Source organism: Peromyscus californicus, unplaced genomic scaffold (genome assembly GCF_007827085.1).
Source record: "Peromyscus californicus insignis strain IS unplaced genomic scaffold, ASM782708v3 Scaffold_16__1_contigs__length_79575227, whole genome shotgun sequence".
Classification (NCBI taxonomy): Eukaryota; Metazoa; Chordata; class Mammalia; order Rodentia; family Cricetidae; genus Peromyscus; species Peromyscus californicus.
The window spans coordinates 1,889,270-1,912,838 of record NW_026294458.1 but is presented as its reverse complement, the minus strand read 5'-3'; the positions used below and the strand labels follow the sequence as shown (position 1 = coordinate 1,912,838).

The 23,569-nt window shown below is 40.7% G+C and overlaps 1 protein-coding gene across 4 annotated transcripts in view; it reads left to right on the top strand.

Annotated features, from left to right (window-relative positions):
• Spidr (scaffold protein involved in DNA repair) overlaps positions 1-23,569 on the top strand; it is a 297,019-nt gene that overhangs the window by 251,683 nt on the left and 21,767 nt on the right. For 3 of the 4 annotated variants that reach the window (XM_052739948.1, XM_052739947.1, XM_052739950.1), the window contains exons 11-14: positions 1,070-1,210; positions 16,781-16,868; positions 18,729-18,872; positions 18,961-19,020. In XM_052739948.1, the coding sequence (XP_052595908.1) occupies positions 1,070-1,210; positions 16,781-16,868; positions 18,729-18,872; positions 18,961-19,020 (433 nt within the window). The remainder of the gene's footprint in view (positions 1-1,069; positions 1,211-16,780; positions 16,869-18,728; positions 18,873-18,960; positions 19,021-23,569) is intronic. The other variant, XM_052739949.1, reaches the window with a different exon arrangement.

The following is a 23,569-nucleotide window of genomic DNA, read 5'->3' as shown; positions in this document are numbered from 1 at the left end:
TACTAAAAAATAATGTTCACTCTCTTGAGTTTTCTTTTTTGTTTTTCCTTTTGAGACAAGGTCTCAAGTAGCTAAAGCTGACCTAGAACTCCTGATCCTCCTACCTCCCAAGTGCTGGAATTTTTTAAACAACACCTCACTCTGTAGTGCAGGCTGGCCTCTAACTTCTAACCTAGCTTTGAACCTTCTGAGTGTTAGAATTACAGATATGAGCTACCACTGAAATTATTCTTGTTAACTGGCAAATTTAAATAATCTGCATTCCAGTAAACAATGTTCCTCAATGGCCTCTGCTTCAGTTCCTACCTCCAGGCTCCTGTCTTGAATTCATGCCCTGACTTCTTTCCATGGTACAGTATGATCTGGAAGTGTAAGATGAAATAAAACCTTTCCTCTCCAAGTTGCGTTTGGCCATGGTGTGTTTTATCACAACAGTAGAAACCCTATCTAAGACAGTGATTTTTATCTTTTGGGAATGTACATGTCTGTAGTTTTTGTACCTTCTCAGTGAAAGCTCTATCGTTCTCAGAATTGTGCACTGAAGCTTTTAGGTTTTGAGCATCCACTCTGGGGAGAGAATAGAAGCAGGGAAAGAGCACCCTTGGTTTCTAGGCAGCAGTGATGCATTTAGTTTGAGAGTATAGTCATCTTTATTAGTTTTCAACCACAATGGCTAAAGGTTGCACGCTGAAAGATAATTTTGTCTCCTGTGTTTTGTGGCTAGTAATCTAAATACTTGCATGTACAAAATCAAAACAAGGTTCAGCAGGATGCTTCAGCAGGCAAAGGCACCTGCTGCAAAGCCTGACAATTTGAGTTCAGTCTTCAGGACTAAAATGGTGAAGGAGAGAGCTGCATCCCACAAGTTGTCTTCTGACCTTCATGCATATGCTGTAGCATGCAAATGCCCATAATGTATGTGCGAGAGCACACACACACACACACACACGAAATGTACTTGAATCTAACTTCACTTGCCCTTATTCATCATTAGGAAGGTGACTGCAGTGGAGTTTCAGGGATCTTCTTGATCCTCTTACTTAGAAAATAAATATACTGTTCTTTACAGGTCCTGCCTTTTAGTGCAGGATGCCTGCGGGATGTTCGGTGAAGTATACTTGGACGGCACCCTCTGGAAGAACATACAGTTAGAAGGGAGGTCCTGCTGCATGGCGGGAATGAGGGCTGTACAGAAGACCACAAGAGGAAGGTGAGGATATGCTGGAAGGTCATCTGCTTTGTATAGTAACAAATAAAAGGCAAACTTTTTTATGCTTTTATCTCATTTGTATTTAAGACAATAAGCCAGGACTACCCCATCCTTGAACTAATAAAGTAAAACTGGAGTTTGAAAAGCTAGTCGGTGGTGGCTCAGGCCTTCAATCCCAGCACTTGGGAGGCAGAGGCAAGTGGAGCTCTGTGATTTGGAGCCCAGCCTGGTCTACAGAGCAAGTTCCAGGACAGCCAGAGCTACATAGAGAAACCCTGTCTCGAAAAACCAAAAAGAAAAAAGACTGGCTGGCAGTTGAGTGCAGTATCCCTAGAGAAATGTAATTGACAGTCAAAGTGATTAAACACCTTTACTGATTAGTATTTCATTGAAACTAAGAGAAAATGGATAAGAATAGTATGTCTTCTAGACATGTGTATGCTAAGTAAGGTCTCTGGTAAAGAAATTAATTGTTGTTAACATTTATATAAGTCCCCTCTTTTCTAGAAATTAATACATTTTGGTAATAGTATTATTTTTGCCTCTTTGAATACTATTCCAAGTTAAGATAGCTTAAGGATATCAAAATTTGTAGCAATAACTGTTGAGTATGAGTTTTTAACCCTCTAGTGTAACCAGAGACTAGTGCAGAGGGAACCTCCTGTCATCAGTTCTCCCGCCTCACCTACCAACTAACCGACCAGAACAGAACGGTCAGCATCTTGGAACTAGCTGGTGAAATCTGACCATTTAAGTCATAATAAAGGGAAAAGGGGGGGGGGGCACTTTTAAATGTTGTATGTGTGTGTTACTTCCTGACCTTGTAACTAAAGATTTGTTTTCTGCAGTTCTTCTAAACTATGACCGTAAAAAAAAAAAAAAAAAAAACTATGTATAATAAGTAGGACATATAAATGAAAGTCTAACTCTCCCCCCCACCCCCCCCACCCCCCCACCCCCCACCCCCCCCCCACCCCCCCCCCCACCCCCCGCTCCGGAGCTGAGGACTGAACCCAGGACCTTGCACTTGCTAGGCAAGCACTCTACCACTGAGCTAAATCCCCAACCCCCGAAAGTCCCAACTTAATGAAAAGACATTTTATAAGATTTAAACAAAACTTTTTTTTCCCCTGAGACAGGGTCTCACTGTGTAGCCCTGGCTGACCCAGAACTACATATGTAGACCAGGCTAGCATAAAATTTACAGAGATCCACCTGCCTCTGCTTCTTGAGTGTTTAAATAAGCAAAACTGTTTAAATTTTCAAGTATTAATGCTTCTTCCCAGCACTTGTGAGGTGGAGACAGGAAGATCAGAAGATTAAGGCCATCATTCATCATCCGTTACATGGTTAGTTTGAGTCCAGCATAGGCTACATGAGATCCTTTGTCTCTTAAAAAAACAAAATTCTTAGTGCTATCATAAGCAAACTTGTTCTGTGCCAAGTGTTGTGGCACCTTATCCTGAACAGTTGTGGATAGTGAGAGATGTAGCCATGCATAGAACTGGCCAAACCATGGTTCTTGCTTCACCAGTAATCATTTTAATCTGTAAATTAAAACGAAGACATTTTTCTTTGTTAAGTATTTTTAATTTATTCTTTGACAAGCTCATAAATGTATACAGTGTATCGTGGTCATCATATTCACCCTCTGATCCCACCTCCTGTGCCCTGTATTCTGCCTTCCTACCTGATAACTCCCCCTCCCCACCTCTTTTTGTGTAAACACGGATTCCAGTAAATTTATTATTGACTTGATCTTGTTCAGGCCTATACAGACAGCCACAGCTGCTGTAAGTTCAGAATGGTAACAGCCACACCATGTCCAGAAGACAGCACTTCCCAGCACTCTTAGGTTCTTTCTGTCTCATCATCCATGAATGTTGGTGGGGTGATGTAAAGTTCTATCTAGAGCTGAGCACTCAACAGTCACGTGTTCTTATCACTCTGACCAGTTGCATGTGTCTGCCTTCATTTCTGCACATTGCAGAAAGAAGCTTCTCTTAGCCGGGTTGGCAGTTATCTATCTACAGGGTGGACATATGTGTGTTTAGAAGGCAGCTTGACAACATCTGCTTACAAAATGAAAGCACTAGGATCCTTGGCAAGGTTTGCAGCACCAGGCATGGATTTCTTCTATGGAGTAAGCCTCAAATCCAATCAGAATACAATTTTTGTCAAAGTTGGGGTTACTATTGGTGTGATGTAATGCCACATCCAAGAGCATGGTGGGGAGGAAAGGGTTTATTTCACATACAGGTCTGTATAATGTTTTGTCATCCAAAGCAATGAGGGCAAGAACTCAAGCAGGGCAGGAACCTGGAGGCAGAAGCTGATACAGAGGCCATGGAGGGGTGCTGCTTACTGACTTGCTCCCCATGACTTGCTCAGCCAACTTTCTTATAGAACCCAGTACAGGCATCCCAGGGACAGTACCACACACAATGGGCTGGCACTACTCCATCAATCACTAATTAACAAAATGCCCTACAGGCTTGCCTGCAGCCCTATTGTGATGATATTTTGTGTGTGCTCCAACAAATAAAGCTTGCCTGGAGATCAGAGTGTGGAGCTAATCACTAGAGACCAGGCAGTGTTGGCACACACCTTTAATCCCAGCCCTTGGGATCTCATGCCTTTGATCCCAGTACTTGGGAGGCACATACCTTTAATTCCAGCACTTGGGAGGAGGAAACAGGAAGTAATATGACTAGGTGGAGAAAGGAAGTGATAAGGCAGGATGGAAACAGGAGCTTGATTCTTTCAGTCTGAGGATTCCGAGATGTAAGAAGTCTTTCTAGTGTCTGGCTGCTCTGTTTCCCTGATCCTTCAGCTTTCACCCTGATATCTGACTCTAGGTTTTTATTATTAAGACCAATTAGAATTTGAGCTACAAGACTTTATAGAAGTCTTTTCTTTTAAGATTTATTTTGTTATTTGATTGTTATGAGTATGTTTGCTTGCATGGACCTGTATGTACCATATGCCTAAGGATGTCAGAAGCAGGCATCAGATCCCCTGGAACTGGAGTTACAGACAGTTTGTGAGCTGCCATGTAGGTACTGAGAATCAAACTTCAGTCCTCTGCAAGAGTATCAAGTACTCTTAACCACTGAGCCAACTCTCCAACCCTGGAAGCATTTTCTTAATTGAGGTTCCTCCTTTCGGATGACTTCAGCCTGTGTCAAGATGACATAAAACTGTCTAGAACAGCTGGTTACCTCTGTAAGATTTGTGTCATCATTTCAACAATGCACAGTAGGAAGAAGAAAATTTAAAGAAGTGTCCTAGGATATAATTAAATACCATCAACAATGAATTTGGGCTTCTCAAACTCACTGTTACCTTTCTTCAAGACACATGTTACTCCTTCATATTGGTATTTATGTAATTTTAGTAACATCTGTGTTTCTACTATCATTGGTAAGCCTGTTACAAGTCTGTAACATTCTGAATCATTTGTTGATAGCATCTTCTCTGCTTTGCATAATGGCCACCCAGTGTGGCCATTCTAAATCATGAACATTCATAAGCATTTCTCCTGACTGGCGTAGTCTGTCCTGTCAGCCCTTTCTATCGCACCTTTCAGATGAATGACAGCCCTGCCTGAGAGTTACGTACCTGGAGGACGTGTTTTCCATAGACAGATCTGCTGTCAGATAAACTCGGAGCAGATACAGAATACTTTCTGTTGCTTATATGTGTCTTAATGACAAATGCTTCCAGTTTTATATTCCTGTATTGTAGCTTGAGTTTTCCTGCCTGGCCCACAGTCAGGACAAATCTCTGACACCCGCCAGTCCCACAGCTACTCAGACCCGAGCAAGTAAACACAGAGTCTTATATTGCTTACAAACTGTATGGCCGTGGCAGGCTTCTTGCTAACTGTTCTTACAGCTTAAATTAATCCATTTCCATTAATCTATACCTTGCCACATGGCTCGTGGCTTACCGGCATCTTTACATGCTGTTTGTCATGGTGGCGGCTGGCAGTGTCTCCCTCACTCAGCCTTTCACTTCCCAGCTTTTTTCTCCTCCTTGTCCCGCCTATACTTCCTGCCTGGCCACGGGCCAATCAGTGATTTATTTATTGACCAATCAGCAACACATTTGACATACAGACCATCCCACAGCACTTCCCCTTTTCTTTTCTTAAAAAGGAAGGTTTTAACCTTTACACATCTCCAAAGTCAGCTTGGTATATTTGGGAATTTGGGCGTAGCTTCTCTTACTACTTCCTGCTGGAGGGGGTTGCTGTATCTTATGGGGACACAAAGAATATTTTAGGATTATGGAGTAGTCCATGAGGGTGTATCGTCTGAGCCAGTTGCCTTGAAACAGTTCTGGATGTTGGATCATCTGGGCCATGGTGTCATCGGAGACCTTTCAGGGGGTCTTGGCTGGTCAAACCTGATGTATCTTAATCTGAAACAAATCCATAGCCTTTGGCTTTCTGTGGGAACAAAAGCAGAGTCTCCTTTCCAAAGCAACATATCCTTATATCCAAATTTTGAAGTCAAGGTACCTTTAAAATATACATTTTGGCATAACTCAACAGCTTTTACAATCAAATGTTTTTCTGCAGTTAAAAGTCCCAAAGACAACACAATCCAGATTCTCTGTGTAATATCCATTTTTACGTGGCTTATTTTTTATATTAATTTTACTGTCTCTTAAAGACTTTATTTTTTAAAACTATGTAATTTTCTATAACTGTTTATATCACCTTTTTTTGTCTCTTTCAAGCCTACGTATATTTTACACACATTGTAAACTGTTACATCTGAATCTGTCTTATTGTGAATCTATTGCTTTAAGCTGCAGCAGCTCTGGCTGCTGGCTCCACCCACCTCAGCTTCCCAACACGCGGCGGTAATGTAGTTTTCCGCCAGCTCTGGGAGCTATCGTGGGTCTCTATGCTTTTATCCAAGCAGCATGTAGCCCAGAAACCTCTTTTTTTGTTTTGTACTAGCAAAGGCTAAATCCACCATGCAGCTTAATGTGCCACTTGCAGAGGCCTCATTCCCGCCATACTGCAGGTCGAGCGCGCACACTAGGAACCCACCAGTAGCTCAAACCGGCAGCTGCCGCTCATTTGAGAGAGACAATTAGGAAACTGTTTTTAGCTCCGTTTTAGAATCTTTTCTCAGGTTTTAGGTGGAAACTCTTGCCACCACGTTGGACGCCATTTGTTGCTAAAGTTTTCCTGACTGGCCCACAGTCTGGACAAATCTCTGACACCCGCCAGTCCCACAGCTACTCAGACCCGAGCAAGTAAACACAGAGACTTATATTGCTTACAAACTGTATGGCCGTGGCAGGCTTCTTGCTAACTGTTCTTACAGCTTAAATTAATCCATTTCTATTAATCTATACCTTGCCACATGGCTCGTGGCTTACCGGCATCTTTACATGCTGTTTCTCATCATGGCGGCTGGCAGTGTCTCTCTGACTCAGCCTTTCACTTCCCAGCTTTTTTCTCCTCCTTGTCCCGCCTATACTTCCTGCCTGGCCACGGGCCAATCAGTGATTTATTTATTGACCAATCAGCAACACATTTGACATACAGACCATCCCACAGCACTGTATTATAATGGAATTATGTTATATGGTTTTAGGGGCAAAGTGAAGATTTGCCCAGGTAGTGGAAAGCATACTAAACATTAGAAAACTTGATTGGGCATATGAACCCCCCATCCCTACTAAATCCATCCTAACCCTCGATTCAGTCCTTATTAGAATATTCTCTATAACACTTTGCAACTCAGAAGACTCTGAAAACAGAGTTGGTGTAGTCAGATATCTACAGTTAGATTCACTCCAGCAAGGCTGCTCTGGTAAAACTGCCTCATGGCTCAGTCTTGGCACTGAATGGCTCATGGTAGCCCAGAGAGCTGCTCAGGCTAGAGACTATAGGAACACTATATGGAAATTCTGGTGCAGATAGGCATAGACAGGCCTGGGACCTGGGATCTGTGGCTCTGTAGAACTGATGATCTTCCAGCATCATGTTATACATGCACTTAATATTTAATCTAGTTCTTATGTGTTACTCTGGGAGACTCATTGCCATCTATAGCATTTCCAAAGGAAGCAGACTTTCTGTAGGAAGTGCCCCAGTGATCCAGATAACACATTTGCCAGTAAACTTCCCAAGGCTCACCTTACCAAAACAATGTTTGAATCCTTTTCCATATTTGACTTGCTGGTGAAATATTTGATGCTTCTTGGAATTAGGATTAATTTCTTTATTTTATGCATTTCACTTTACTTCAGCATGCAGCCATCCAAATAAATATTTGGAGTATCTTTTTGTTCTTTTGGAAGCTGTGTTTCTTCAAAACAAATTACTAAATACTTTTGGAATGTTGGATGTTTTAATTGCCTATTAGTGACATCATCCACTGTTGGTCATCCACCCATAGCCCAGAAAACAAGGTAGTCGTCTTTTTATGCCCTGGTTGTGTCTGTTAGCAGCTCTCCTAACCATTAACAGAATGGTGACTTCCAACAATGTAGGTCAACATGATTACATGTCCAGCTATAACATAGAAAACACTGTGTTACAGTTGGAAGGCAGTTGAATGACTAAGCTAAGACTTAGATCTTCTCCAGCAGATTTTGTTTGTCCACAGTTTTAGTGACAGAACACCAGTCATCCCTCGTTACTGCAGACCTATCCCAGGAGACCTATATGCTGCCGCATTTGATTAAGGAGCACCCCATGGCTGTTTCCTCAGTCCAGAGGTTTGCAGAAAGACAACCAGAATTGTTCTTGGGTATTCTCTGACTTTCTCTTTTTTTATTTAAGTGTCTATATTGACTGGTCAGAGTAAGATGAGTTATATAACCTCCATTTAAGTGTAGAAAATTGTACAGTGTTCAAAGCCATCCTGGTAAGGTGTGCACTCACTGGTTGGCTGCAGCCCTGCCTTTGCTTCCCCTCTGAATAAAATAAATATCTTAATGTTATAATAATTTGATTTTATTTTTAATTCATTTTTAGGTTACTTCAATATTTTATTCAAATTTTTATTCAGTATTCAAATATTTTATTCAATATTGTAGTAATTATAATTTATTATTACACATAACTTGTATTTAGCTTTCGTCTTTTTTAAAGTAAATGTCAGTCAGTGCTTTGATCTTGGGTCATAGCTCAGTGGGAGATCATTTGCTTAGCATGTCCAAGATCCCAGTTTCAGTTCCCAGTACTGTAGTAAATAAATACTTATAAACTAGATGTACTGGCTCACAGCAGTGGGAAGACTGAGGTAGGAGGATCATTGTGAATTTGAGACTAGCCTGGACTATAGGATGAGTTCCAGGTCATTCTGGGCTAAAGTGCCCCATGCCTTTAAAAACAAAGACTTGGTGTTGCTCAAGTCTTGTTTATTTTTCTTTGGGAGTCTTGATCTTTATATTTTTTCTTCATTTTAAAAATTTTCATTTAATTATTTATTTAGTGTGTGTGTGTGTGTGTGTGTGTGTGTGTGTGTGTGTGTGTGTGTGTATGCTTCTAATTTGCAATCCTCCTATCTCAGCCTCTTGAGCGCTAAGATTGCAGGTGTGTGCCACCACACCCAACCCATATATAAATATCTTTTTTTAGAGTCAGAGGCTCAATGGTAAAGCACTTACTAGCATTTGAGAAGTCGTAGGTTTGATCCTCAGCACAGGATTTTCTTTTATGTGTGTGTGTTGGGGGCGGTGGGGGGGGGGGGGATGGGTGGCTCTTCAAAGCTGAGCCTGATCCCAACACATGATTTGGAAGCAAGAGGATCAGTGAGTTCAAGGCCAACCTTAGCTACAAGAGACCCCATTTCTAAAACAATACAGCTTTTATATTGTATTATACAACTAAAAAGTGGAAAAACTGGAGTGAAAGCTGCTTTCAAATCACTCCAAGAAAATTCTACTTCTTTTTTGACTAGAATTTTCTTTATTCTTGAATTTCATACATGTATAAAAGGAATATGATTGTAGCTACCCACATTCTCCCCATATGTATTCCCCGACATTTCTCCCTGTTAACCTCATGTCCTTTTATTTCCTGATCACCCACAATGTCTAGTTAATATTACCAGGATGTCCACAGGTTTGGAGCTGTCCACTGGAGCAGGAGAAACCTTCTAATGAGAATACCCTTAAAAAGAATAGTCTCCCTCCAGCAGCTCTTGAGTAAGAGGTGGGGCCTAGAGAGCACCTCCCACATCTTGCCAGAATTCTGGCTGGCTTGATCTTGTACAAGTCTTGTGCAGGTGGCTATAACTGAGTACGATTGCCTTGTTATATTCAGAGGACAGTATTTCACAATACTCATCCTCCAACTCGTATAGTCCTTCTACCTCCTCTTTGGAGATTTTATTGCAGCCTGAAGCACAGCTTGATTACAGTGGAATGCTTTGAGCTTGAGGTGGGTGGGCAAGTCTAGCACAAGTGCTTGACCTCAAGTAAGCTGTAACTATTTTCCTCTACCTGATGGAAGGAAATAGATAAACTTTAAGAGTCTTCATTAGAAGTCTCAGCTTTAGACTGGGCACCAGGAACAGATGGAGCAGAGGATGAATATTGATGTATGTAGGTCTAGAAATATACCTCAGAGGTAGATTATTTGTTCAACAAAACACCCTGGGTTCCATAAGAAAAAGAATTGTATATGAATACAAGTTGCTTGGTAAATGTCCATTATTATTTTCCTCTTCATTATTTTATACATAAAACAAAAATTTTTAGGGTTTTTTTTAACTAAGAAATTTTATTATTCATTTTACATACCAAACATAGATCCCTCTCTTCCCTCCTCTCAGCCCTCCAGCCTTCCCCCACCTCACCCCCTATTTCCTCCAACAAGAAGGTAAGACCTTGAATGGGGAGTCAACAGAGCCTGGTACGTTCAGTAGAGGCAGATCCAAGCCCCTCCCCCTGCATCAAGGCTGTGTGACATGTCCCACCATAGATAGTAGACTCCAAAAAGCCAGCTCATGTACCAGGGATGGATTCTGATCCTACTGTCAGGGGGCCTCTTAAGCAGATCAAGTTAAACAACTGTCTAGTTTATGCAGAGGGCCTAGTCCAGTCCCGTTGAGGCTCCACAGGTATTGGTCTAAATTTCATGAGTGACCACTAGTTTGGTTTGATTGTCTCTGTAGGTTTCCCCATCATGATCTTGATGCCCCTTGCTCATAGAATCACCCTTCTCTCTCTTCGACTGGACTCCAGGAGCTCGGCTTGGTGTTTGGCTGTGGATCTCTGCATCTGCTTCCATCAGTTACTGGAGAAAGGCTCTATGATGACAGAATATTCACCAATCTGATTACTAGGATAAGCCAGTTCAGGCATTTTTCCCACTATTGCTAGTAGTCTAAGCTAGGGTCATCTTTGTGGATTCCAGGGAACTTCCCTAGCACCTGGTTTCTTTCTATCCTCATGATGTGTCCCTCTATAATGGTATCTCTTTCATTTCTCTCCCACTCCATTCCTGTTCCAGCTCAACCATCCCATTCTCTTATGTTCTCATCCCCCACTCCCTACCCTCCATTGGCCCTCCTCATCCCCAGTTTACTCATGGAGATCTCATCTGTTTCCCTTCCCAGGATGATCCATGTGTCCCTCTTTGGATCCTCCTTGTCAGCTAGCTTCTCTAGAGCTGTGGGTTGCAATCTGGTTATCCTTTGCTTTACATCTAGTATCCACTTATGTGTGAGTATATACCATGTTTGTCCTTGTGATTCTGGGTTATCTCACTCAGGATGATATTTTCTACTTCCATCCATTTGCCTACAAATTTCATGATGGCATTGTTTTTTATTGCTGAGGAGTTTTCCATTGTGTATATGTACCACATTTTCTTAATTCATTCTTCAGTTGAGGGGCATCTAGGTTGTTTCCAGGTTCTGACTATTACGAATAATGCTGCTATAAACATAATTGAGCATGTGTCCTTGTGTTTTGATTGAGCATTCTTTGGGTATATGCCAAAGAGTGGTATAGCTGGGTCCTCAGGAAGATTGATTTCCAATTTTCTGAGAAACTACCATACTGATTTACAAAGTGTCTATACAAATTTGCACTCCCACCAACAGTGGAGGAGTGTTCCCCTTGCTCCACATCCTCTCCAACATAAGCTGTTATCAGTGTTTTTTTGTTTTATTTTTTGGTTTTTTTTTGGTTTTTTTCAAGACAGGGTTTCTCTGTGTAGCTTTGCGCCTTTCCTGGAACTCACTCTCTAACCCAGGCTGGCCTTGAACTCACAGAGATCCGCCTGGCTCTGCCTCCCGAGTGCCAGGATTAAAGGCGTACAACACCACCTGGCCAGTGTTTTTGATCTTAGCCATTCTGACAGGTGTAAGATGGTATCTCATAGTTGTTTTGATTTGCATTTCCCTGATGAGTAAGGATGTTGAGCAATTCCTTAGATGTCTTTCAGCCATTTGAGATTCTTCTGTTAAGAATTCTCTGTTTAGCTCTGTAGCCTATTTTTTAATTGGATTGTTTGGTATTTTGATGTCTAGTTTTTTTAGTTCTTTATATATTTTGGAGATCAGCCCTCTGTCAGATGTGGGGTTGGTGAAGATCTTTTCCCATTCTGTAGACAGTCATTTTGTCTTATTGTCCATGTCCTTTGCCCTACAAAAGCTTCTCAGTTTCAGGAGGTCCCATTTATTAATTATTGCTCTTGGTGTCTGTGCTACTGGTGTTATATTTACGAAGTAGTTTCCTATGCCAATGTGTTCAAGACTGCTTCCTACTTTCTCTTCTTTATGGTTCAGTGTTGCTGGTTTTATATTGAGATCTTCGATCCACTCAGACTTGAGTTTTGTGCATGGAGATAGATATGGATCTATTTGCAGTCTTCTACAGGTTGACATCCAGTTATGCCAGCACCATTTGTTGAAGATGCTTTCTTTTTTCCATTGTACAGTTTTGGCTTCTTTGTCGAAAATCAGGTATTCATAGGTGTATGAGTTAATGTCAGGGTCTTCAAGTTAATTCCATTGCCACATGCTTGTTTTTATGCCAGTACCAAGCTGTTTTTATTACTGTAGCTCTATAATAGAGCTTGAGGTCAGGGATCATGGTGCCTCCAGAGGTGGTTTTATTGTACAGGATTATTTTAGCTATCCTGGGTTTTTTTGTTTTTCCAAATGAAGTTGACTGTTGTTCTTTCCAGGTCTGTGAAGAATTGTGTTGGGATTTTGATGGAGATTACATTGTATCTGTAGATTGCTTTTGGTAAGATTGCTATTTTTACTGTGTTTATCCTACCTTTCCCTGAGCATGGGAGATCTTTTCCTTTTCTGATATCTTCTTTGATTTCTTTTTTCAGAAACTTCAAAGTTCTTGTCATACAGGTCTTGGACTTGCTTAGTTAAAGTTACCCCAAGGTATTTTATATTATTTGTGGTTATTGTAAAGGGTGATGTTTCTCTGATTTCTTTCTCATCCCATTTATCATTTTTATATAGGAGGGCTACTGATTTTTTGAGTTAATCTTGTATCCTGCCACATTACTGAAGATGTTTATCTGCTGTAGGAATTCCCTGATAGAATTTTTGGGGACACTTATGTATACTATCATATCGTCTGCAAATAGTGAAAGTTTGACTTCTTCCTTTCCAATTTGTATCCCCTTGATCTTCTTTTGTTGTCTTATTGCTCTAGCTAGGTCTTCAAGCACATATCTTTAATAGATATGGGAAGAGTGGACAGCTTTGTCTTGTTCCTGATTTTAGTGGAATTGCTTTGAGTTTCTCTCCGTTTAATTTAATGGTGGCTGTTGGTTTGCTGTAAATTGCCTTTATTAGTTTAGGTATGTTCCCTGTATGCCTGATCTCTCCAAGACCTTTATCATGAAGGAGTGTTAGATTTTGTCAAAGGCTTTTTCAGCATCTAATGAGATGATCATGTGGGTTTTTTTTCTTTCAGTTTGTTTATATGGTGTATTACATTGACTGATTTTCATATGTTGAACCATCCTTGCATCTCTGGGATGAAGCCTACTTGATCATGGTGGATAATTTCTTTGATGTGTTCTTAGATTCAGTTTGCCAGTATTTGATTGAATGTTTTTGCATCAATGTTCATGAGGGAGATTGGCCTGTAATGCTCTTTCTCTATTGCATCTTTGTGTGGTTTGAGTATCAGGTTAACTGTAGTCTCATAGAAAGAGTTTGGTAATGTTCCTTGTTTCTATTTTGTGGAACAATTTGAAGAGTATTGGTATTAGCTCTTGTTCAAAATTCTGGCAGAATTCTGCACTGACACCATCTGGTCCTGGGCTTTTTTGTTTTTTGTTTTTGTTAGGAGACTTTTAATGACTGTTTCTATTTCCTTAGGGGGTTATAGGTTTATTTAAATTGTTTATCTGGTCTTGATTTAATTTTGGTATGTGATACCTATCCAGAAAATTGTCCATTTCTTTTAGATTTTCCAATTTTGTGGTGTGCAGGTTTTTGAAGTATGACCTGATGATTCTCTGTATTTCCTCATTGTCTGTTGTTGTATCTCCATTTTCATTTCTGATTTTGTTTATTTGGATGCTCTCTCTCTCTCTGCCTTTTGTTTAATTTGGATAAGGGCTTGTCTATTTTGTTGATTTTCTCCAAGAACCAACTCTTTGTTTCATTGATTCTTTGTATTGTTCTCTTTGTTTCTATATTATTGATTTCATCCTTCAATTTGATTATTTCCTGACATCTATTCCTTCTGGGTGACTTTGTTTCTTTTTGTTCTAGAGCTTTTAGGTGTGCTGTTAAGTCGCTAGTGTGAGATTTCTCCAACTTCTTAATGTGGGCATTTAGTGCTATGAATTTGCCTCTTAGCACTGCTTTCATAGTGTTCCATAAGTTTGGGTATGTGGTGTCTTCATTTTCATTGATCTCTAGGAAGTCTTTAATTTCTTTCTTTATTTCTTCCATGACCTATTGGTGATTCAGTTGAGCATTATTTCCATGAGATTGTAGGCTTTCTGTAATTTTTGTTGTTGTTGAAATCTAAGGATAACCTTCAACTTCTTATCTAAATTTAAGCCATGGTGGTCCAATAAAATACAGAGGGTTATCCCAATTTATTTGTATGTGTTAAGATTTGATTTGTGACCAAGTATGTGGTCGATTTTAGAGAAGGTTCCTTGGGTTGCTGAGAAGAAGGTATATTCTTTTGTGTTAGGATGGAATTTTCTGTAAATATCTACTAAGTCCATTTGAGTTATAACATCTGTTAAATCCCTTATTTCTCTGTTAAGTTTCTGTCTGGCAGATTTGTCCATTGATGAGAGTGTAGTGTTGAAATCTCCCACTATTAATGTGTAGAGTTTGATATACAATTTAAGCTTTTGTAATGTTTCTTTTACATATGTGGTGGCATATGTAAAAGAAACATTTGGGGCATAAATGTTCAGAATTAAGACTTCATCTTGGTGGATTTTTCTTGTGATGAATATGTGATATACTTCCCAATCTTATTTGATTGATTTTAGTTTGAAATCTATTTTGTTAGATATTAGGATAACTACACCAGTTTGCTTCTTAAGTCCATTTGATTGGAAAGTCTTTTCCCTGCCTTTTACTCTGAGGTAGTGTCTGTCTTTGAAGTTGAGGTATGTTTCTTGTATGCAGCAGAAGGGTGGATCCTGATTTCTTATCCATTCTGTTAGTCTATGTCTTTTTATATACGAATTGAGTCCATTGATATGAAGGGGTATTATTGACCAGTGATTGTTAATTCCTGTTATCTTTTGGTAGTAGTGTGTATATATCCCTTCTTTGGTATTTGTTACTCTGGGGTTATCTGTTGCCTGTGTTTTCGTGGATAAATCTGACTTCCTTAGATTGGAATTTTTCTTCTAGTACCTTTTGTTTTGCTGGATTTGTGGATAGGTATTGTTTAAATCTGGTTAATAATGTATGAGCATATGGGGGCCAATCTTTTTTCAAACCACCACAGATCCCTTAAAGCTGGACTTATAGATGGTTGTGAGCCTCCTAATGTTGGCACTGGGAACCTAACTCCTGAGCTATCTCTCTAAGCCCCTGGATGTATTTTTGACACACAGTATTTTCCAATTACAATGAGTTTTTGAACATAACCCCATTGCACTTAAATTGAAAAGCATCTGTATGTCTGTTTTTGAAAACTATAGTTGAACTATTAATTTATATAATGTTTGTCCAACATGCATAAAACTTTTGGGTTCCATCTCCAGCACCACCTAAATGGGATATGGTGGTGCATTCCTGTAACGGCATTTGGGAAGTGATGATAGAAGGATGAGAAGTTGAAGGTTATCCTCAGTTACCTATGGAGTTTGAGGCCAGCCTGAGCTACATGAGCCACTGTCTCAAAACACAAAAACAATGAGCCATTGAGTAAGCTCAACTCCCAGGACCTGCATAGTGAAAAGTGAGAACTAACTCCTGCAAGTTGTAATGTAACCTTTATGTGCACACATGGGTGAGTGCCTGTGCATACACACACACACACACACACACACACACACACACACACACACACGTAATGTGTGTAATATAAGGTCTCACTGTGTATCCCTGGCTCGTCTGAAACTTGCAGAGTTTTTCCTGCCTCTGCCTCCCGAGTACTGTGATTATGAAGCTTGTAACACCAGCCTAAACTTTTTTCAAAACTCGCAGACCAAGGGCCAGCTAAGTGACTCAGTAGATAAAAGTGCTGGCCATGCAAGTTTGGTGGCCTCAAGCCACAAAGAGTATGACAAAAAGGAACCAACTCAGCAGAAGTTGTTCTCTGACCTATGCGTATGCACTGTGGCACATGCACCCACATAGACTTCATGCACACACAATAGTAGTAGTAATTATATATGAGACACATTTTAACTATAAATGTTTTATAAATTTATATATATATCATTTGTATAAAACAATCTTATGTATGTGTATACACACATCTATGAAACAATCCAAAGGGAAATATAAATACTGCCTCCAAACTCTTCTCAATTAACCACTCAAAGATTCATATCTTTTAATTTCTGGTATGTATATAAGGACATTTTAATTTGTTTCTTGCCATTCATTTAGCAAAGTATCTATGTCCTTATCCTTAAGGGTTTTGTTGTTTTTACTGTTTTGATTTCTTCAATATTTGTTTGTGTTTTATGTGCATTGGTGTATTGCCTGCATGTATGTATCTGTGTAAGGGTGTTGGATCCTCTGAACTGGAGTTACAGGCAGTTATGAGCTACCATGTGGGTGCTGGAAAGTAAACTCAGGTCATCTGGTAAAGCAGCTGGTCCTCTTAACTGCTGAGCCATCTCTCTAGCCCTGTTTTTGCTGTTCCATTTTGGTTTTGTTTTTCTTGCCGTTGGTAGTCAACTGTCTTCAAACTCTTGACCGTCCTACCTCAGGCTGCACACACTGGAGTTGAGGTGTGCATACCTGCTCTTCAGGTGTTTTCTGTATATTCGTTTAAATGGTGACATATTTTGTGCAGGTTCATCACAGTGTAAAGAACTGAGCAGCTCACTGACTGGTACTTTATTGGCAAGTATTTGTTGATGAATACTTCCAACAGTATCTCTTCTTGTCCCAGGACACCAGGGCTCTTCAGTTTAATTGACACCATGTGGCCCCCAGTGATGCCTCTGGCTGAGCCTTCCTGTGGTGAGCCCAGTGAAGAGGTAAGCCCAGCCTTGGAGAGCTCCTTGTCAGGAGCTGAGTGAGGCAGTCCTACTGCAGTCAGATGGCCCGTGTCTTTCCTTGGGCAACAAGAACTGTGCAGCTAGTTCCTTTGTCTGGAGTGATGTGTGGATGCTATCTAGGACAGACTGCAGCTCCTCTCCAGTACCAACATTCTGATGGTTCTTTTCCCTGCTCCTCTGGTAAATTCTTGATGAATTTGGTTTGTATTTTGGTTTTTGTGAGAAATGCAAAATAGGCCTCAGTCTGGAGCCTGTACTGACCTTAACTCAGAGCAGTCCTTCAGTTTCAGCTTCCAGGTATTAAAATTACAGGTGTGTGCCAGCAAACTCAATCAAACTCAGCCACTCACTCACTGCTGCAAGGCAGATTCTTAGCCTCATCCTGAAGCAGACATCGTGTCCTTCCCATTCCTTTGCAATCATTTATAAAGTCAACACTCAGTTAGCAATTGGAAAAGAGACATTAGGTAGAATCCATAAATAGTCAACAGAAATTTCCCTTTTCCTCACCACATTGTCATCATAGTGACTCAGAAGCAGCAAAAAGGATAAGGAGCTTTCTTCTACTGACTCTTGAGCTTGTTCATCGGGTGGCTACTTTAGTCTACAGTTCCCAAAGCACATTCTCTCTCTCTCTCTCTCTCTCTCTCTCTCTCTCTCTCTCTCTCTCTCTCTCTCTCTCTCTCCCATACACACACACACACGTACACACACACACACACACACACACACACACACACACACACACACCTCCCTTTCCTTCTTCGATTCCCTCCCTTGACACCCCCCCCGTGTGTGTGTGTGTGTGTGTGTGTGTGTGTGTGTGTGTGTGTGTGTGTGTATGAGAGAGAGAGAGAGAGAGAGAGAGAGAGAACATGCATCCATCTAACAGGCATCTGTGGATGCCAGAGTTTGCTGTCAATACCTGTCTTCAGTTGCTTCTCCACCTCAAGTGTTGAGAGAGGTTATCTCTTAAACCTGGAGCTCACCATTTTGGTCAGATTGCCTGACCAGTGAGCCTTTGGGATCCTTCTGACTCCATCCCCAGCACTGATGTTCCATTACACTAGCTTGTTTCAGGTTTCTGAGGAACTGAATTTTGTGGCAAGCACTTGACCTACTGAACCATCTCCCCACCTTCTTGTAGCTGGCTTTTTAGCAGAGTGCTACATGTATGACATGTGAGTCTGTGCCAGAGAGCAAAGTCCTTCTCAAAATTCCTGTCTGCAGATCATATAAGAAGTTATTCCTTAATGGTACTTTCAGTATACTCTGAGGAATAGATTTCTTCTCCTCTGTTTTGTTTTAACACTGGGCCTTGAGTATCTTAGGATGACCTTGAAGTCCTGATACCCATCCCTGTTTCTTCCTCCCAAGAGTTGAAATTGCAGGCTTATGCTACCATGCCTGGCATGAAGACTAAATCTAAAATAAAATCTTAAATCTGTACAGAAATATTCTTACACATGGACAAAGTAACCCATTTCTTACCTAGTCTCCCCATGAGAACATACATTCTAAGGCAAATTTGTGTGTGTGTGTGTGTGTGTGTGTGTGTGTGTGTGTGTGTGTGCGCGCGCGCGCACGCGCGCGCGCGCGTTCGTTCCAGTCTTAGGAATTGGAGCTAGGGCCTCTTTTGTGCTAGATACTCTACCACTGAGTTATATAGGTCTCACTAAGTAGCTCAGGCTGGCCATGAAGTCCTCCTGTAGTCCAGGTAGGCCTTGAACTTGTGATCCTTTTGTCTCCCAAAGCTGAGATCCCAGGCCTGCACAATTAAGCCAAGCCTGATCATGTGAATACTAGAGAACTTATGTTAATAGTATTCTTTCTAAACAGATGAAGACTTGCCTGCCTCCTCCTACCTTCTGTTATATATTCTCTGTGCATCCGAGCCTGGGACACGTCGATGCAATTGAAGGGGACCCCATTTCTGAGCTCTATCGGCCTCCAGTTGTCCACTGCTTACGAGAAATCCTCCAGGTAATGGTTGTGTTTCTAACAGGTCCTTCAAAGGCTTTTGCTGTTGCTGTGCTTTGTGTCATGTTTCTGTCTTTGTTTGCCTTTCCAGACTGATGGGCATGGCACGCGCTGTAGCTTCTATGGCAGAGTGATTTATCAAAGACCACAGGTAATATCTCTGTCTCTGTCTGTCTGTCTGTCTGTCTGTCTGTCTGTCTCCCCTCACTCTCTCTTTCTCTAGCCTATTGAACAATCTCTTAGGAATTAGTGGTATGCCATAATAGAAAAATATCTCTAAAATCTAGGTTAACCCATAATTTACCCTCCTTGTTTGGAGCCATCCTTCTCTGTGTAAACTCTGTGGAGCTCTTTTGCATTTTGTTGTTGCTGTTGTTTATAATTTTGTTTTCTTTTAGAGTTGTTTCTATTAGGAATCTATTGCAGACATTTTTTTTCCTGATCCATAGTCAGTGAAAAAGCTATAAAAGTACCAAAATAACATGTTCCTTAACTTCTAATTGAGCTACTGGTAGGTAGTACATATATAAATATATAAATTGTGTCATCATAAACAGATTATTAGCTTCTCCCTCAACTATAATAGAGGGCAGAATGTTCTTGTAAAAGGCTAGAGAGTCAGTATTTTATGATTCTTGGATCATATAGTTTCTGTAGCAATTGGCCAGTTTTACTCAGTAATTTAAATGCAGCCATACTGATATTCATAAACAAATTAACAGGAATTTAAAAAAAGAAAGAAAGAAAAGAAAAGCTCTTTCTCTAAGTCTAAAGCAAACTGAAGTCTGGTTCTGTGGTTTTCAGTGAGTCTGCAGAGCACCTGGTATATGATGACAACATGAACTTCTGAGACTTCCTATTATTACGGAGTACGTTCTAGGCACAGAACTATGCAGATTAGTGGTACAGGGAGATGCTGAAATGCAAAGACTGAGAGTGAGGAAGACAGGGTCATACACTCAGCAGGCGGAGTCCTCCTCTCCACTAGACCAGGGTGCTACCTCATGAGACTGGGTAGATATGCTGACAGCCTTATAAGCAATAAATAGATCCACATATGCAAGGTCAATCAGCCTGGCTTTCAGTGGTGTGTCTGTCTGATCTCCCTGTGCTTAGGAACAAGTTGGGGATCCATAACTATCGTCTATGTTCAAATAATTTTTCTGGGTTGTATGTAGCTATAAGAATTCTTTAGGCCATGTGGGAGTGGCACAGCCCTTTAATCCCAGCAATCTGGGAGGCAGAAGCAGGCAGATCTATGTGAGTTCAAGGCTGGCCTGGTCTACAGAGTGAGTTCCAAGATAGCCAGGGCTACACAGAGAAACCTTGTCTCAAAAAAATAAAACAAACAGACAAAAAACAAGAGTTCTTTAATGGATTTTATGTTTTAGAACAGTTTTGGGTCTACATCAAAATGAAGGACAAGGTAAAAATCTCCCATGTATGTTCTGCCTCATAGGTGTTATCAACATGTTCACGGCATGGTACATTTGTTAACAGTTGACACAATCACCTAGAGTTCCTAGTTAATGACCCTTATTCTCAATTGTAATTTGGGACAGAATCATTGCACTACCATAGAAGTCTTCTGTGCTCTCCCTATTCATTCCTTCCTCCTTCAGACCCTTTAGCAAACATTGAAACCCAGAGTACCAGCATGTTCTAATTATGGAGTACACACATTTTTTTGATTGGCTTTTTTCTTTCCATACTAAGCATTTAGACATCCATGTCTCATCAGTGACTTGAGAGCTCATTTCCTATAACACTCAGTAATAAGTGTTTTATTATCTAGATGTATCAAAGCTCATTTGTCCATTTACCTACTGTGATGGACAGCATTAGTTGCCAACTTGACAGAATCTAGAATCACCTAGGAGACAAACCTTTGGACATGTTGGAGGGAGTTTCTAGATTGGGTTAATGAGATGGAAAGAGGTTAAATATGAGTACTACCATTCCTTGGGTTGGATCTCTCCAGAGTCAGCCTACAAAATGGACAAAGGCCACTACAGCTGTGCTCCAGGGGCAGGGGTACATTCAGTCTTGATCACAACTTAACAGCATTGTCTTTGCAGTTCTTGTGTTGTGGGTATAAAGGGTACAGGAGCCTTCATAGGCTCATGGCTCCCATAAAGCAGAATGCATTTGATTTGATCTCAAAAGTCTTTAATAGTTTTAACACTGTGCAAAAGTGTAAGTGAAGCAACTCTTCTAATACTTAGTCTCTTAACCATGAGCCCTTGTAACATAAAAGTGAGTTACACTTCTAACATACAATGAAACATCCCAAAAGAGGGGAATGTGGCATGACAAGGAAAGGTCATACCGAAACAAGACTGAGGCCCAGCAGGAAAAACACCAAATCCTGAAGCTCTGTCTCTGGCATGTGGAGCTGCTGACGGCATCTTCTGGGATCCAAATGGCTTGACCAGTCCTACCCTTCCAGCTGTGTACCCGCAACACACAAACTCTCTCTTGGCCCAGCTCCACCCCATTCCTGGAGCCCTCCTCAGGACGTCCTGTGGTCCTAGAATCTCCAGCACCCTAGTGCTTTCATGCAGTGACCCTTTGAGACCTCCATACAGAGACTGAATAAGCATGAGTGTGCTGAGCACTAGTATTTGTTTTTCAACTTCCTGACAGCTGGTGCAGTAAGACCTGCTGCCTCACACACTGCCTTGCCACAATGCCTGACTGTTCTAGAACTGCAAGCCAATAAGTCCTTTCTTCCTCCTGAAGCATCCTTCCTCAAGTATTCTGTCATAGTGACGAGAAAAGTAATACATCTGCCAAAAGATCTTGTTTGCTCCCAAAGTTAAGCAATTATGCACAAGAAAAGATTTATTTTAAACAAAATTTAGCTATTGAATATTGGTGTCTTTTTATAAAAGATGCTCTTATTACTGACTTTTTTATACCTTAGTAGTAGAAATAATTTGGTAGTTAATTTAAAAGAAGGTAGGGGGCAAGGAAAAATGGCTCAGCAGGCAGGCCTGATGACCTGAGCTCATTCCCTGGACCCCACATGAAGGAGCATGGAAGGAGAGAAACAACTCTTAAAGGATATCATCTGGCATCTGCATGCTTGTGAGCACCCAACAAGAACAATAGTAATAATAAAATGTAAAATTAAACAAAGAAAAGAAAATTAGAAGATGTTGGTCTCTCAGTCATTTGAAAGACAGACCATAGTCAAATCTCAAGTATTGGTGAAGAGCATTTCCAGTTTTTACCCCTTTTGGAATATTTATCAGTTTTTCAAATGTTAGTTTTCCAGTAATTTCAGAAGTAACCTTCCTAGCTCCAGGACTTGGCACACACTGTTCAGTGGGTTTACTCTTTCAGCTGCTTATGTTTTATGACTTTGGCTTTATTTTAAGACCATGGACCAGTTACTTAGTAAAATGTCCCTCAGTTTAGGTTTGCCTGGTATCTAACATGCATTTTTGACAGAAATGCCATGTGGGTAATGGTATGTTTTCATCAGGAGACTCACAGCCGGTTCCTTCCAGAGCAGTGATGGCTTTTCAGTTGGTCCCATGGCTTTCCAGGATTTTTTAATTTTGAAGTTGACAAACAAATATTTCATACTTATTAATTCTTACTGATATTTTGAAAGATACTTTGAGCTGTATAAATATCCTGGCTTTTATCAAACTTTCATTCACTCATTTTAACATCTGTTATGATTCTTGTCTGAATTAATAATTATATTTTGATAGTGACCAAATGATAATTTCTAACTTAACATTTCTTCTGCATTTATTAGGTGTGATTTTGCTACAATTGTCTTTTCATTTGTCTCAGTTAGTTAGTTCACTTAGTCATTGACCTACTATGTCAAAATGGATTAATGAATTATTTTTTATTATTATTTATTTAACTTTTATTTGGCCAGGTAAACCAATAGGTTTATTGAGGTTGAGGTCATTTCTAGAAGTATATGTGGAGGGCTTCTGAGTGCCTCTCCCACAGTCATTGTTTACTGAATACATAACACTGGGGAGGGCTTTGTGAATCTTTATATTTCATCAGTTTCCTGAGTCTTGTGAACCTCCTTCCACTGTCCAGAAAGGAGTCACAATTCCAATGGAAAGGCTGTGATTCTCTGTTCCTTCCTATGGCTCTTACTTTCTCTCTGCCTTCTCTTCAATGAAAGTCCTTTACCCTTTGAGAGAGTAATACAGATATCGGTTTGGGTTTTGGTTTTTCATTTATGACTGAACATTGGTTCACTACAGCACAACAACAACATCTTTGTTTTCAACAGCTTGACAATGTAGGTAAGTAGGCAGGCGGGAGGGGGGGAGGAGGAAGGAAGGGAGGGAGGGAGGGAGCGAAGGGGAGGGGGGGGAGAGGGAGAGAAAGGAAGGAAGGAAGGAAGGAAGGAAGGAAGGAAGGAAGGAAGGAAGGAAGGAAGGAAGGAAGGAAGGAAGGAAGGAAGGGGAAAATATAAAGAGAGTTTCCCTCCATGTCCAAGGCTGACAGTGCTATGTGGGTTTTGGCCAGCTGGGAGCCTCTGCTCTTCTGAGCCATCTCTGATGAGCATATTGGCCCTATGAGCCTGGAACCCTGCTCAGGGGCCTTAGGAATTAAAAGGTGAGCCAACACAGGCATGTCAAGATCCTAGGTGACCCTATTACAGCTGCATTACCTCTAAATCATAGATGACAATCTGAAGGAAGCTGCACTGTGTA